This window comes from Leopardus geoffroyi, chromosome C1 (genome assembly GCF_018350155.1).
Source record: "Leopardus geoffroyi isolate Oge1 chromosome C1, O.geoffroyi_Oge1_pat1.0, whole genome shotgun sequence".
NCBI lineage: Eukaryota > Metazoa > Chordata > Mammalia > Carnivora > Felidae > Leopardus > Leopardus geoffroyi.
In genome coordinates, this window is record NC_059328.1 from 34,103,322 (window position 1) to 34,116,732 (window position 13,411).

Genomic DNA, 13,411 nt, shown 5'->3' on the forward strand with positions numbered 1-13,411 from the left:
AGGCCAGTCCCAGGACAATGTGGCAAGGGGCTAGAGTTCTGGGGGCCAGAGCTGGGCCGGGCCAAGTCTCTGGCTTGGCTGAGGTTTACCCAAGATCTCCCATTCTGCCCCCAGAATGAGCCCCTGGGGCAGGCTGCAGGCGAGGAGAGGCACACATGTGTTGTCCAGTACATCCTCTTCCCCCCACACTCTACCTCCACCAAAGACAGGTGAGACCCGGGTCTGCCTGGAGAGCTGCCTCTCTCCACATTCTCCCTTCTCCCTACTACCCCTGAAGTTCTGTCTTCCGGGCTGCTAGAGAGTCGGGGTAAGGGTGCTATTTGTTGTTGTTTGTTTCTTTGTTTGTTTTAAGTTTTTTGGGGGGAGGCGGAAGGGGCAGAGAGAGAGAGAATCCCAAGCAGGCTCCACACTGTCAGCACAGAGCCCTATGTGAGGCTCGATCTCACAAACTGTGAGATCATGACCTGAGCCAAAATCAAGAGTCTGACGCTTCACTGAGCCACCCAGGCGCCCCATTAGACGTTTCCTCAGGCAGACACGGGCCCAGAGAGGCCACGCACAAGTTGTGTTCAACCTGTGTGCCTTCCGTGAACTGACCCCCTGCCATTCGGTTGTGGATCGGACTCTCCGCTCTGCCAGGCTCAGGGCTCCTCCTCCTTTAGCTTCTCGACAGATGATGACAACGATGTGGAGGTGGAGGCCCTGGAAGGAGACTCAGAGCTCAACCTGGTCACCGAGGTGTGGGTAGAGCCGCAGTATGGGCGAGTGGGGCCTGGCCCCGAGAGCTGGAAGCACCTACGGGACCTGACATACTCTGAGATCCCTCGAGCTGTGAGTGACCTCTGAAGCACCCCCACACCTTACCGGGTTAGCTGCCGTCCCTCTGGAGTACCACAGCTGTGGGCTTCCTGGTCCCTCTGAATCTCTGTGTTCTGCATGTCTGTGACTGTGTGGGCTTCCTTGAGAGCTGGACACCAGAGTACTCTGGGCTAGGACAGGCTGACCCCTGACCTCTGCTGTTTGTCCCCTAGCTCCACCCTCGGGACGCTGCCTGCATAGGCTCCATGCTGAGCTTTGAATACCTGATACAGCTGTGCCAGAGCAAGGAATGGAGTCCCCTGCCCCCAGAGCCAAGGATCTCTAATGGTCAGTGAGGAAGGGGCTCCTGGGATGGAACAGGAAAGTGTGTGGGGAGAAGGCAACCGTAGCTGGGGAGTCCGGGTCTCACTGTGGCTATCGTCCTCCTTCCCTGCCTCCTAGGATTGGACCAGGGAGGAGATACCTGTGTCCACGAGATCCCCTTCCATTTTGACCTAATGGGACTGTTGCCTCAGTGTCAGCAGCTCCAGATGTTTTTCCTTCTGCTTTCCAGAGGTGGGTGAACTTCGTACTTACTCACCCACACGTAGAGGGTCAGCATGCGTGGGAGCATTGGGGCAGGAGGAGGCTTGGAGGCCGCAGGAGGGCTGCCATGGTCAGGGCTGAGCCAGGGGGCTGGCTGGCAGGAGGCTCTTGGTGCTGAGCGGAGTGTATGTCGGGCAGAACCAGAGGGTGTCCCTCTCGCCGAGGGGCCCTGTCCCACCAACGACATGGTGCTGTGCCTGCTGCACAGCTGCCTGGGGCAGGAGCTGAGTGACCGGGAGATCCCACTGACCACTGCTGACCAGGCCACCTTCTTGAGTGAGGTGCTGCGGCGGACCTGCCACGGTCCAGGTGAGCTCCTGCCTCTTTCCCGAACAGCACGCTCTGGCCCAGCCCCATTTCCCCACCCCTCAGGGGGGCTTCTATCTTTGGGTTTTGGTCTCCCCCTCTCTTCACCTCAGAGCCCTGCCTCTCTGCCGGCCCTGCCCTCTTCCACCCACCTCTACCCCCATCGTAGGTCCGGAGGAGTCTCCCGTGGGGGGCCACGGGATCCTAAAGGATCAAGCAGTCAGCAGCGCCCAGGCCGCTGGAGACTCAGCGCTTCCTCCCCTGGTCAGCACTGATTTGTCTCCTTCAGCCCCTTTTCACACTGACCTCCTTCTATTACCACATATTCGTGCCCCCCCTACCCCCGCTTTCTATCACCGGGGATACTGAATGCCTCCTGCCAGTGACAGGGTACTGAGTTCCTCTTTGCCCTGCATCTTGCACTCTATACCTAAGGCTGCGCTCCAGGGTGGAGGGAGGGAGCAGGGGTTGGGCGGTCCCTTACAGATTGTTCTGATTTTCTGTCTTAAAGGTTATAGGCCCTCCTGAGACTCTCAAGCCTCTCATCTCTACCCATTCCCCTCAGTGGCGCTGCTATGCAAGGCTTGTGACTCCCCAGCATGTGTTTCTGACTTTCCTCCCAGCTACCTTCTCAGGTACCACCCAATGGCCTTTATCACTGGCCTCAGATACAAACCCCTCTTCTCCCTCACCAGCCCACCAGGCAGCTCTAACTTATGTCTCTCTTTTCGTCTTCAGATGTCCAACATCTGGCTGCCTGTGGCCTGGAGGGACCCTCTCAAGAGGAGACAAAGCCTAAGTTTGGGGATGGGAGCGGGGCCCCCAGCCTGAAAGACCTGGGAGGAACTGGGGTGAGGGCTACAAAGGCCCAGGTTCCCACACTCAGCGTCACTCCAGCTGGAGGTAAGGCGGCTGACTCTGAAGTCAGTTAAGCAGGAGCAGGATTGGGAACAAATAGAAGGCTTGGAGACCATGTGACCCTCTTCCCACAGACACTGCCCAGATTCCAGGAGACCTAAGCCCACCTTTCCGTCAGGACTTACAGGCTTACGCCGGGCGTCAGGCTCCACAGACAGAGAGTGCAGATGGTCCCCGGACCCGGTGTCCTGTTTACGTCTATAGCTGTGCCCTGGAAGCACTGAGGGAGCAAATGGTTGGCCTGCAGCCCCCTCAGGCACCCCGAGACCTCATCTTCCGGTGAGTACCCTCAAGGTCCTCCCCCAAGCGTGGCTGCCAGCCAAGGCTCATGACCATAGTCCAGGGCACGGACAGACAGGCTGACCATCAGTGGTCAGAACTCAGTTTCTTAGCCAGGTCCTGCCAGCCCCTTGCTCAGCTTCCTTCAGCAAATCAAGTGAACTTGCTGGGCCGTGAATATATTCAGTAGAGGTGTACCGACCCTCCAGTAGAGTGTGGGTAGACGGCGAGTCAGAGATGTCACTAAGGAGAGCTGGCCAAGCTCTCTCTTTGCTCCCATTCCTAGGACTCAGTTCCTCGACCAGCCCTCCCCATCCTCAGTCTGGATGGAGCCCAGGCACAAGGAGGCAGCCAATCATTGTGCCTTGCTACAGGAGCACGCACAGCGATGCTACGTCCGTGGTGAGGAGGGGGCCGCCTGAGGGAGCCTCAGGAAGGAGTGGGGCTTCGCAGGATTACGGGGATGGGAACTGGAGAGGCCATTCCGGTCGTGGCCCCTTCCTCTTCCTCAGGACTGTTCCGGAGTTTGCAGCAAGCACAGAGCGTCACCTCACAGGACTTGCTGATAGCGGTAGATGCCTGCGAGGAGCTACTACAAGAAGTAGACATCACCCCTTTCCTGCTTGCACTGTGTGGCCACATTCGGGTTTTGCCTCAGGCACCCCCAAGCCCTGGGCCTCTTAGCCCTGGGCCTTTCAGCAGCAGCATCGAGGAGGGCCCTGAGCCTCGGGAGCGAGCTGTCCTGGCTTCTGAGTCCAGGTTAGGATTGTCCCTTAGTGATGTGTCCGGGGTGCACAAAGGTCCTGTAAACAGAGACCTTCCCATCTGGGGGAATGGCCATGCACGATCGTGCCCACACACCAAGGAGGCAGTCGCTTCGTCGCTGGCTTCCTGCTCCCACCCATTTGGCATAGACCCGAGTCTCCTCCCCGTCTCTTCTGTTCTGGTGTGGAGTATTGAGCTGGGTTAGGAGTAGGGAGTTGCCACTCGCCATCAGTGAAAGTAGAAGCTTGTTCTGAGGATGCTCATACAATAGTAATACTCTCTGGAACTACCTGTGAGTTTCGCAGAGTGTTGCCCTCACTGCTGAGTCCCCAGCTCACCTTGGGCCCAGCAGGTCCCTGAAGGGAGAAAGGCAAGCAGGCAGACGGCTGTGTCTGGCACCTGCCATCCTGCCGTGCCTGCCGCATATTAGCATCGGGGAAGCAGCAGACACAGAGGGAGGAGTGTGCCGATGACACCCAGGTCTGCACTCTAGCCAGTTCCCCGTCTGGAGCCCTAGATCCCCCACCTTTCATGCCCCGAAATCAGTGCATCTTCTTCCCACCAGACCTTGCTTCTCCACCTGTTCTCCTTCCGTGGTGAGTGAGATCACCCTCCACCCAGTGGTCTAAGTCAGAAAACTGGGAGTCACCTGTACTCATTCCTCTGCGTCACAGCAATGTCCGGTCGTTAACAAACATGGAGGTTCGAGCCAAAATAGGTCGGCTTGTTCTCCTCGCCTCTTCCACTGCCCGTGCCATTGTGCTGAGCATGCTTGCTAGAGACAGGTGTGGGCTGCGCCTAGTAGGGAAGCAGCCTCCTCTAGGGCTCGCTGATTCTTAACACCTCCTTAACACACCCTTCACCCCCTCCCTGACCACTCAGCATAGAGACTGAGGACCTCAGCGAGCCTGAGTTTCAGAGCAGCCGTGTCCCTGGGATTCCAGACCCTAGCCTGGAGATCTCTCTGACGGACGTCTGCCAGCTCCGAGGAGAGGCACACGATGCCCTTCATAGCCTCATCCAGGTGGGACGCTTGGTGAGGGCAGAAGAGGGGTGGAGCACTGCCTGCACCGGGCGCAGTGTTCTCTCCTGGGGTGGGGGTATGTAGCTGTCTATTCTAAGGTAGGGGATAGTGTTCTGCTGAGGGCTGGCTGACATAACAGCCTCTTTCTAACCCCAAAACAGGAGAAGTTCCTGGAGATCAGTGGTCTCTACTTCCGCACAGTGCCCTCCAATCCCCACTACTTCTTCTATTGCCCTCCATCCAGCAGGCGAGAGGTGAGCGGCTTCCTCCCTTCCTCTCTCGTACCCCCGACCTGTAGCCCAGAGGCCCCACTGGGCCCACCCAGGTCCTCTTGACGCTTGGCTCCCTGGGGTCCAGATGTGGCTCTTGTCCTGCGTTGGATAAAGCTCTCTTTGTTTTGTTCAGGATGAGGGCCCCCGGGACACAGTAGACAGAAAAGTCAGTGACCTGGAGTTTTCGGAGGCTGAACTCCTAGGAGAAGAAGGTGTGTGTGGACAATGGATAGAGATGAGAAGGCTGCTTAAAGCCAGGATTCAGGGCCCTCCACTGCCAGCCTCTCCCATTAACCACACGACATGCATCCACGTCTAGGAGACACAGCCTGCTGTGTGGTCACTGAGAGTGACCCAGAGCTAGAGGTGGAGTATCGTGAGAGCCGTGAACCAGACCTGGGGCCAGCTGGGCTCGACTCTGCCTCACTGTCAGATGCGGACACTGTGAACCCTGATGAAGACTCCTTCAGTATCCTGGGGGGTGATTCGCCTACCGGGCCTGAGGGCCTGGTACATGACCTGCCACCTCTCTTCCTGCACCTCACGTGCTCTGTGCGGCTGCGCGGGCAGCACAGCTCAGTACCTGTGTGCAGTCTGCCCACCTGCCTGGGTGAGTTTGGGGTGCCCAAGGGAAGGCCACAGGTCCCAATACAGCCTGCCTGCCTGCCTGTCTGTCTGTGGGTGGACGTAACTCATTAGCACTGAGAACTTGAAGTCTGTGCTTGTCCCCAGGCTCCAGCAACCCCTGACTCTCCCCCTCTTCCAGGCCAGGTCCTTTCCAGTCTGGAGGGCCCCCCCATTGGAGGCCGCGTGCCCCTGAGGGACCTCAGTATTACGCTGGACGTCTTTGTGCTGACATTGCCTCTGGAAGTGGAGCTTCCCCCGACCTCGGACCCTCAGCACCACCGGTGTGGCAGCAAGTCTCGTGGGGGGATCTGGGGCCTTGTTTGGGTAGGGGCCCTTTAAAGGAATCTAGAGGTACTTGAGGGCTCTAGGACCCCTTAAAGAGTCCCAAGAAAGGAGTGCCTAGGAAGCCCTAGGAGGAGAGTAGCTGCCGTGGCTGCTGATCTTTGACCTTCGCTCCCACTCTGTTCAGGTCCACATCTGAAAGCAGTGCTTCCTTCCCACGATCCCCGGGGCAGCCATCATCTTTAAGGTCGGATGATGGCCTGGGGCCCCCAATGCCACCCCCAGAAGAAGACAGGTACTTCCCTTTGTCCCTCTCAGAGTTCCTCACTTCCTGTCAGTTTTGTTTTCTGGAAACCAACATCTAAACCTTTCTTCCACTTAGGCACCCTGGACTGTCCAATTTGGCCACACCCCACAGACTGGCTGTTGAGACCACCATGAGTGAGGTGAGGGCCTTCCCTCCCCCAGCCTAACTGACAGCCCCTCAGCACTGTAACCGATACCCTCTCCCTCATATGAGTAAGCTAAGGCGCCCCTTTATTCTGGGATCAGAGTAGGGCTGCCCTCAATCTGTGAGGCAGAGTACCTTCTAGTCTGGGAGTGAGGTGATGTGCCAGGCAGCGAGGGAGGTGCCCTTGGCTACTCCCCTGATCGCTCTCTGACTGTAGATCCACTGGTTGCTGGAGGACGAGATGGTAGCGGCCCTCCGAAGAGGGGGCATCCCCCAGAGCCCTACCCTGCACCGTGCAGCTGCCCACATCCATAGCTCTCCTGGACGCTCCACCTGCCTTCGCCAGACCCTGCCACTGAGTTTTGTGTTTGGGCCAGAACGTTCCCTCACACAATTCAAGGAGGTATGCTACCCTCAGAACACCCCCTGGTCATCCTGGGGCCCATTCTTCCCTGGGCTCCAGATACGGAAGTAGACTGGCCTCCCTCCAGAACAGCCTCCTCACCACACTGTCCCTCACCCCATGCCTGGGAAGGGTGGGAAGAGACCCAGCTCCCCTCCTTGCCACTAGGCCTGTTGAACCTTAGGCAATTCGCTGAACCTCTGCATACCTCAGCAATGGGGATGCCAGTGTCTGCTTTACCAGATGATTGTGGGGGTCTGCTGAGGAAGCGGGGGGTTGGAGGGGGAGGGCGTGAATAGGGAGGGCTGCTCCTGCCTAAACTGTGACCTTGGCTTCTGCTCCCCAGGAGTTCCGCCGCCTTCACCTCCCTGGCCACATTCTTCTTGAGGATCCTGACAGTGGCTTCTTCTTTGTGGCAGTTGGCCAACAGCCAGGAGGGTCCCAAGGGGAGCTCCCTTCAGCAGCCTGGGCTTGGCACAGCCATGAGGACAAGGCCGAAGGCGTCGAAGCAGAGGTGAGCCTTTCCTGGGATGACCTGGGAATGAAGGGGGTGGAGGTGGGTGTGTGGGGCCTGTATTCAGTCCTGACTTTCTGCCTAACCTTAGGCCCTGACAGCCAGCCCCCAAGCCCCTGGCTCCCCAGAGGGTTCTGATGGCACGCCCCTCCTCAGCCTGCCACAGGGAGGTAAGAGAAGACTTGGGCAACAAAGTCTGCGGGCTAGGACCAGGGACTTGCAGATCCCTGGCCCTGCTTCCATTTTCAGAGGATGGTCCTAAACAGGATCACTAGACGTTCCAGGATTTTCCTTCTCTTCCCAGGGAGACAGCCTGGGCCTAGCCGGGGGCTGAGCCTTATGTCCAGTCAGGGCAGTGTGGACTCTGACCACCTAGGTAAGCCGGGGCGATGGGCGGAGGGGTCTGAGCTGATAGGAAGCAGACTCAGGGCTGTGCAGCAGAAGGACTGGGCAGGGGGCATCAGAAAGGACTAACATGGAAGGGCCCATCAAGCCTGATATGCTCGGAGGCTCAGATGAGCCAAAGGACGGGGCTGAACTTCGGTACATTTGAAACAGGTTATGATGGTGGCAGCAGTGGCTCAGACAGCGAGGGCCCCAATGAGACCCTGGGGGAGAAGCCTCCCTTCACGTTGCGGACCCCACCTGGGCAGGCACCTCCACAGCCTTCACTCTCGGGCCTCCCTGGGCCCTGCCTGCCTGACTTCTGGCTCATCGTCCGCATACTACAGGATCGTGTAGAAGTGTATGCACATGCGCGGTAAGTAGGGTCCTGCGCCTGACTCTGAGGTTAGCTGCTTTCCCCTGGTCCCACAACACTCCTCTCCGATATCACTCAAAAGTAAAACTTGGGACTGAGGGTTTGTATTCTAAGGCTGGGGGGTCCTGACCACTTCCCACAGCCTATATATAACAAAGCAGGTTACTCTTTGCTTTCCTAACAGAGGTAAAAAGCTGGTAGGATTTGGGCTCCTCGTCAAGCATTAAGAGCATCTACAGTTCAGAACAGCTTCAGAAGTTGATATGGGAATAATAGGTAATATTTCACAAGTGCTTATTATGCAGCAGACAGTGTTCTAAGTGTTCTACCTGGATCAGCTCTTTTCATCTATGAAATAGTCCTCGAAAGTATTATTCTCCTTATGGCATGGATGACAAAACTCAAGCACAGAGAAATTAAATACTTGCCTAAGGTCACAGTAAAGGGCAGAGCCAGAATTCACAGGTAGGCTTCTGGTTAAATATGGCTCTCATCACAGAGTGGAGGGGGTTTGAGAAGGGAAGACCGCCATTCTGATCAAGATTGGAGAATGGAGAAGAGGTGCACCGTGTGAAGGAAGCCTTGGGGTTGGTGTGCTGCCCACTTAAGGGCTGACAAAGCAAGCGTGGAGCCTATGCTGCCATAATTGCTACCGAGAATTCTGTTTCTCCTCTTTCCCAGCATTTGCTTCTCTTTGTCCAGTCCTACTCCCTTTTCGTGATTTCTCTTGGCCTCAGCTCTCAAGCCCCCCGCCCCCACCCCAGAAGTGTGTCTGATCCATCCCTCCCCTCTAGGAGCCTGATTCGGGAGGATGGGGGACCAGGCACCGAGTGTCGCCACCTGCAGCAGCTCCTGGTGAGGCGAGTTGGGGAGATCTGCAGGGAGGTCAACCAGGTAAGGGACGGCTGGGGGCAGGGCTCTCTAGGCACGGGACACTGTTCAGATGAGGAAGGAGTTTCCAGGAACTTGACCTTCACAGGCTCTTGATCCATCTTGGCCATTTTCTTTGACACCTGATTACCAGGGTACTGTTACTCCACGGACTCTACAAACTGGGAACGCTCCCTCACTCGTCCCAGTAACGCGGGTTACTCTCCTAGGCCCTGACTATGAGCTGTCCCTTCTAGTTGCACTGTGCCAGTGTTAGGGATATAATAGTGAACAGCACAGGGAAAACTCTCTGGAGCTTGTGTCGAGTGGGGCAGAGAGGCATTGAACAACTGAATTGTATGAATTGTATCCATTACAATTGTGAAGAATTAGGAGAGCAAATGACAGTCTTGACCTTTTGAAGTGTCAGGGGAAGGGTTGATTTTTAAGCTGAGACCTGAAGGATGGGGAACACGTTCTGGCAAAGAAGAGGGATGAGTTCTAACAGGGGTTCAGAGCCCAGTGACTATGGGGCACATCTCTGACCCCCCACCCCGACCCCCACCCCAGTGATTACTGATGCTCTGCTGACCACTGACCCCCAGTAATAACAGGCATCAGCTCTGGCCTTTGATCATCCCTGACCACCACCACCAATTTATGAGAAATATTTCAGTTCCCTCATACCTTGCTCCTTCTCCCAGCGACTGCTTCTGCAGGACCTCCATGACAGTCACGTGTGTAACTCTCTTCTGGTGGCCGAGAGTGAAGAAGATCTATGGCGCAGCGAGACCCCCTTCCACTCCCGTCAGCGGGCACCGCTGCCCAGCGATGGTGAGACCCCACCAGGAGCCTCCCTCACGGGCTGCTGCCCTCTCTGTATCCATTCTTGGGTGAAAAGACAAGGGCGGAGGCACCGTGACCTGGTCACCAGTGCCAGGAGAGCAGGGAGGATAGGACAGAAAAGGATTGCTGAGTTGGGCTCTTGAAGAGTTCCTCTGTGTTGTCAGTGAAAGTAGTTTCAGCAGGGAGGTGGGACTAGGAACCAGAGAAACAGAAGCGAAGATAATTACACAGCCGGAGCAGAAAATAGCTACTCATTCAAGTGGCGGAGACTAGAGGAAGATGGGAGGCAACGGAGGAACTTGATAGTGAGGTAGAGACTCGCACATTTATGTTCCACAGGGAAAGAGCCAGTAGAGAAGGAAAGGTTGAAGAATACAGGAGAAAAGGGACTGTGGAAGGGGCACCGGCTGTGACCTGTCTTCCTGAGGGCGTGCCTCTGCCTGGCCCCACCTTCTTTTCCAAAATGACCGTCTTTCCCCTTTGGGTAACAGACAGGGCCAAAGAATGGAGTGAGGGAGTGTGGACTTATAGGCCAAGTCACAGGGGGGAGAAGGGCAGAGGGGAGGAGGCTAAGGCCCAGTAGGAGGATGTGTCTTCCAGTTGGCTGTCCCTCCAGACAGGCAGGTACAAGATCCCTTTGGGATTCCTCAGATTTCTGGTCATGGTTGGGAAACATGGTAATTCTCGAGATGCTAATTGAAGTCTTGACACTTCTGCAGTCTTCTCTTACTCCTGATGACCTCTCACCCCAGCGCAGAGGGGAAAGCCACATCATGGCATTCCTTTGCAGTTCTCCCTTCTGGTTTAAAAGTAAAATCAGACCGCTTCTTAATTTTAACATTCTCCACAAGTCTGTGGGCAAATGTCCCTAACAGTCCTGGGCACTGCATCTCTCTGCACATCCTGAGATGTGCTCCATATCAAAGCGGAAGTCCCCTAATTAGCGGACTTCCCAGGGAGTTGATGGCATCTTCTACAAATTGAGCATGAGCCAGGACAGCCAAGTACTTTTGCTTCAAAATGACTTGTAGCAGCCTGAGATGTAAGACCAGTTGGAGCCCAGAGATGGCTGCTCCTCGTTATAGTCTCTCCGTGTGGTTTTGCCGAAGGTCTTAGCAACCAGCATTCCATTTCAAACTCTGCAGCCCCCTGTGTGGCCCGTACACCGCTCACACCCGGCAGCAGCTTCTCTGAGAAACCAAATCGCCACCTTGGCCCTACTGGGAGGTTCCGCATCAACCTGGGAACCTGGCAGGGGTCCGACGAGGCACTGGACCGTGTGCTTGGGCTCTTGCATTGTGTCCTACCGCCCTAGGGGTTCCCTGGGATAGCTGTCCTCCAGAGCATTTTCCCTGACTCTGCTGTGAGCGTGTGTCAGCACTCACATCCTCTCCGTTCTAACGGCGTTCTTGTTGCCACTCCCTGTGAGCACACAGATGGATTATAACATGTTCTAGTATAACACAGTCAGAGTGTCTTGGCATTATCTTTGGGATTTTCCTGTGCTCTGCCTTACCTGATGCCTCTTCTTAGCTCCTTCTCCACACCTCCCGAGAGCCTCTGAGCTGTCACCTGGCTTCCCAAGAGCATGGTCCTGCCTTGTTGCCCAGAATGACCATCTTGCCCCTGCAGGCTAATAGACAGGGCCAAGGAGTCCTGGGGAGTGAGGACAAATAGGCAGTTCATTAGTGTGAAGTAGCAAGGGCAGAGGGCCGTGTCCCGCTTCTGATCCAGTGTCTCCCTTCTCCCCAGATTACGCTGCTGACGAGAGTTGTACACCCCGAGGGTACCTAGCAGCCACCATGCAGTTTGTCCCTGGCCATTTCTCCTGTGACGTTGTGTGGAAAACCGTGATTCGAGTCCATTCGCGCCTGAAAATGGGGCCCAGCATGGGGGTCTCTCGGGGTGTGTGATGGGCATGAGAGGGCAGGTGGAGTGGGAGGGAATGTGAAGAGGGGAGCGTCCTGAGCCCCTGTTACTCGCACAGCCATCCAGGCCCTGCGCTCTGTGCTCAATGCCTTCTCTGTGGTGAACCGGAAGAATATGTTTGTCTATCAGGAGCGAGCAACGAAGGCTGTGTACTACCTGAGGTATGTGGGTCCTGGGAAGACAGGGCAAAGCATGGATCAAGGACGGAGGCAGAGGAGGTATGTCCAAAGACTCTGCCTCTCTTTTCCAGACTCCTGGAGACGTCCTGCAGTGAGCGGCCTTGGGAAGGTGATGCCCTGCCCCCCTCCCTAGCTCTGTCCCGAAGCCAGGAGCCCATCTACTCTGAGGAAGCCTCGGCATGTATCACCCCCATATCCTGGTGCCCTGTGCTCCCCTCATACTCTACCCCCTGGAGCCGGGCCCTGACCAAGTTTCCCTGCAGGGTCCTCGTTCTCCCCTGGACATGGCTTCTAGCCGCAGTTCAGATGCTGCTCGTCCTGTGGGCCAGGTGGACAGGCATATCCAGCTGCTCGTGCATGGCGTAGGACAGGCAGGTACGCACTGTGAGGAGGGGGCAGGAGTGTAACCAGATGAGGTTCCAGAATTCTCCGAGACTTCCTTTGGTACCTTCCCACTCTAGCTCGTGCCGTGCTCTGGGTTTCCCTCATGCCAGAGCTGGGTGGGACAGACAGACTCCGGTGATGTTTAGAGGGTAGGCCCTGTAGCTGAATGAAATGCAGCTTGGGGAAGAGAAACCGTTAAAGGTGATATCAGGTATCTAGCCTGGGTGACTATGTGTAGATGGTGTTCTATTGATAGGTCTGGGGCGAAGGTGATGGGTTCGGTTTGGGATATGTTGAGCATGGGGTATCCAGTAGGTGACTGGGTGTTCCAGCTGATATTTATAGCTGGTTTCACGTGTACCAGGTCTTGGGCTAAGACTGTTACATATGAGGTAGATGTTATTATTTCTCCCATCTTATGGATGAGGACACTGAGGCTTTGAGAGGTGAGACTCACTTGTCCACAGTTACACAGTAAACTAGAACTTGGCAGCTCTAGAAACTAGTGCTGGCTGCCTCCAGTGTGTGGGGGGATGTTCAAGGCTGGGGTTTAAGGGCCGTACTGGGGGTTGCTGGATCCTCGGTCAGTGTCTCCACCTTACCATGGCTGTGTCAAGGTCCCGAGATTACAGATGAGCTGGTACGGGTTCTGCGTCGGCGCCTGGACGAGGCCACGCTGGATGTCATCACAGTCATGCTGGTTCGGAACTGCAAGCTGACACCGGCTGACGTGGAGGTCAGCTCCCTCCCAGCCTCCAACATCCCTCCAAGGCTCGGGTATGGGGACCATCTCCGCTGTACCCTCTCCGTGCAGCTCTGACTCCCCTTCCCACTCTGCAGTTCATCCAGCCCCCCGGAAGTCTCCCCTCAGAAGTGCTGCATCTGGCCCTGCCTGCCTCCTGCAGGCCCTGGCTTCCTGCCCTGGCCTGGTACCTGCGGCAGAACTTGCTCATCTTCCTGCACTCTCCCAAGTACACGGACAGCAACAGCCGGAACCACTTCCAGGTGAGGTTTCAGTCCCTCCCGTGCACACATGCCCCCACTCACCCCCTTGCCGTTGTAACCGTTTTCTACAGGTGTCACGTGCTTACCTTTGCCCGTGGACCTGTATACACCTGTGCCTCCCCCACCCCCTGCACCTTTATTGTCTTCCTGTGCTCCCGGGTGTGCCTGTCTGCCATCCCCCACTGTGGACACC

At 56.4% G+C, this 13,411-nt stretch overlaps 1 protein-coding gene across 3 annotated transcripts in view; it reads left to right on the forward strand.

Moving 5' to 3' along the window:
• The window catches only part of SZT2 (SZT2 subunit of KICSTOR complex), a 51,361-nt gene that overhangs the window by 24,557 nt on the left and 13,393 nt on the right, over window positions 1-13,411 (forward strand). For all 3 annotated transcript variants that reach the window (XM_045476963.1, XM_045476964.1, XM_045476965.1), the window contains exons 18-48: window positions 115-209; window positions 663-831; window positions 1,032-1,146; window positions 1,261-1,374; window positions 1,543-1,713; window positions 1,880-1,974; window positions 2,222-2,345; window positions 2,449-2,613; window positions 2,703-2,907; window positions 3,194-3,309; window positions 3,420-3,666; window positions 4,555-4,696; window positions 4,858-4,950; window positions 5,102-5,180; window positions 5,288-5,578; window positions 5,735-5,876; window positions 6,065-6,172; window positions 6,260-6,323; window positions 6,546-6,731; window positions 7,078-7,245; window positions 7,337-7,415; window positions 7,550-7,621; window positions 7,804-8,005; window positions 8,800-8,899; window positions 9,580-9,709; window positions 11,474-11,626; window positions 11,709-11,811; window positions 11,901-12,006; window positions 12,093-12,204; window positions 12,831-12,949; window positions 13,054-13,218. In XM_045476963.1, the coding sequence (XP_045332919.1) occupies window positions 115-209; window positions 663-831; window positions 1,032-1,146; window positions 1,261-1,374; window positions 1,543-1,713; window positions 1,880-1,974; window positions 2,222-2,345; window positions 2,449-2,613; window positions 2,703-2,907; window positions 3,194-3,309; window positions 3,420-3,666; window positions 4,555-4,696; window positions 4,858-4,950; window positions 5,102-5,180; window positions 5,288-5,578; window positions 5,735-5,876; window positions 6,065-6,172; window positions 6,260-6,323; window positions 6,546-6,731; window positions 7,078-7,245; window positions 7,337-7,415; window positions 7,550-7,621; window positions 7,804-8,005; window positions 8,800-8,899; window positions 9,580-9,709; window positions 11,474-11,626; window positions 11,709-11,811; window positions 11,901-12,006; window positions 12,093-12,204; window positions 12,831-12,949; window positions 13,054-13,218 (4,230 nt within the window). The remainder of the gene's footprint in view (window positions 1-114; window positions 210-662; window positions 832-1,031; window positions 1,147-1,260; window positions 1,375-1,542; window positions 1,714-1,879; window positions 1,975-2,221; window positions 2,346-2,448; window positions 2,614-2,702; window positions 2,908-3,193; window positions 3,310-3,419; window positions 3,667-4,554; window positions 4,697-4,857; window positions 4,951-5,101; window positions 5,181-5,287; window positions 5,579-5,734; window positions 5,877-6,064; window positions 6,173-6,259; window positions 6,324-6,545; window positions 6,732-7,077; window positions 7,246-7,336; window positions 7,416-7,549; window positions 7,622-7,803; window positions 8,006-8,799; window positions 8,900-9,579; window positions 9,710-11,473; window positions 11,627-11,708; window positions 11,812-11,900; window positions 12,007-12,092; window positions 12,205-12,830; window positions 12,950-13,053; window positions 13,219-13,411) is intronic.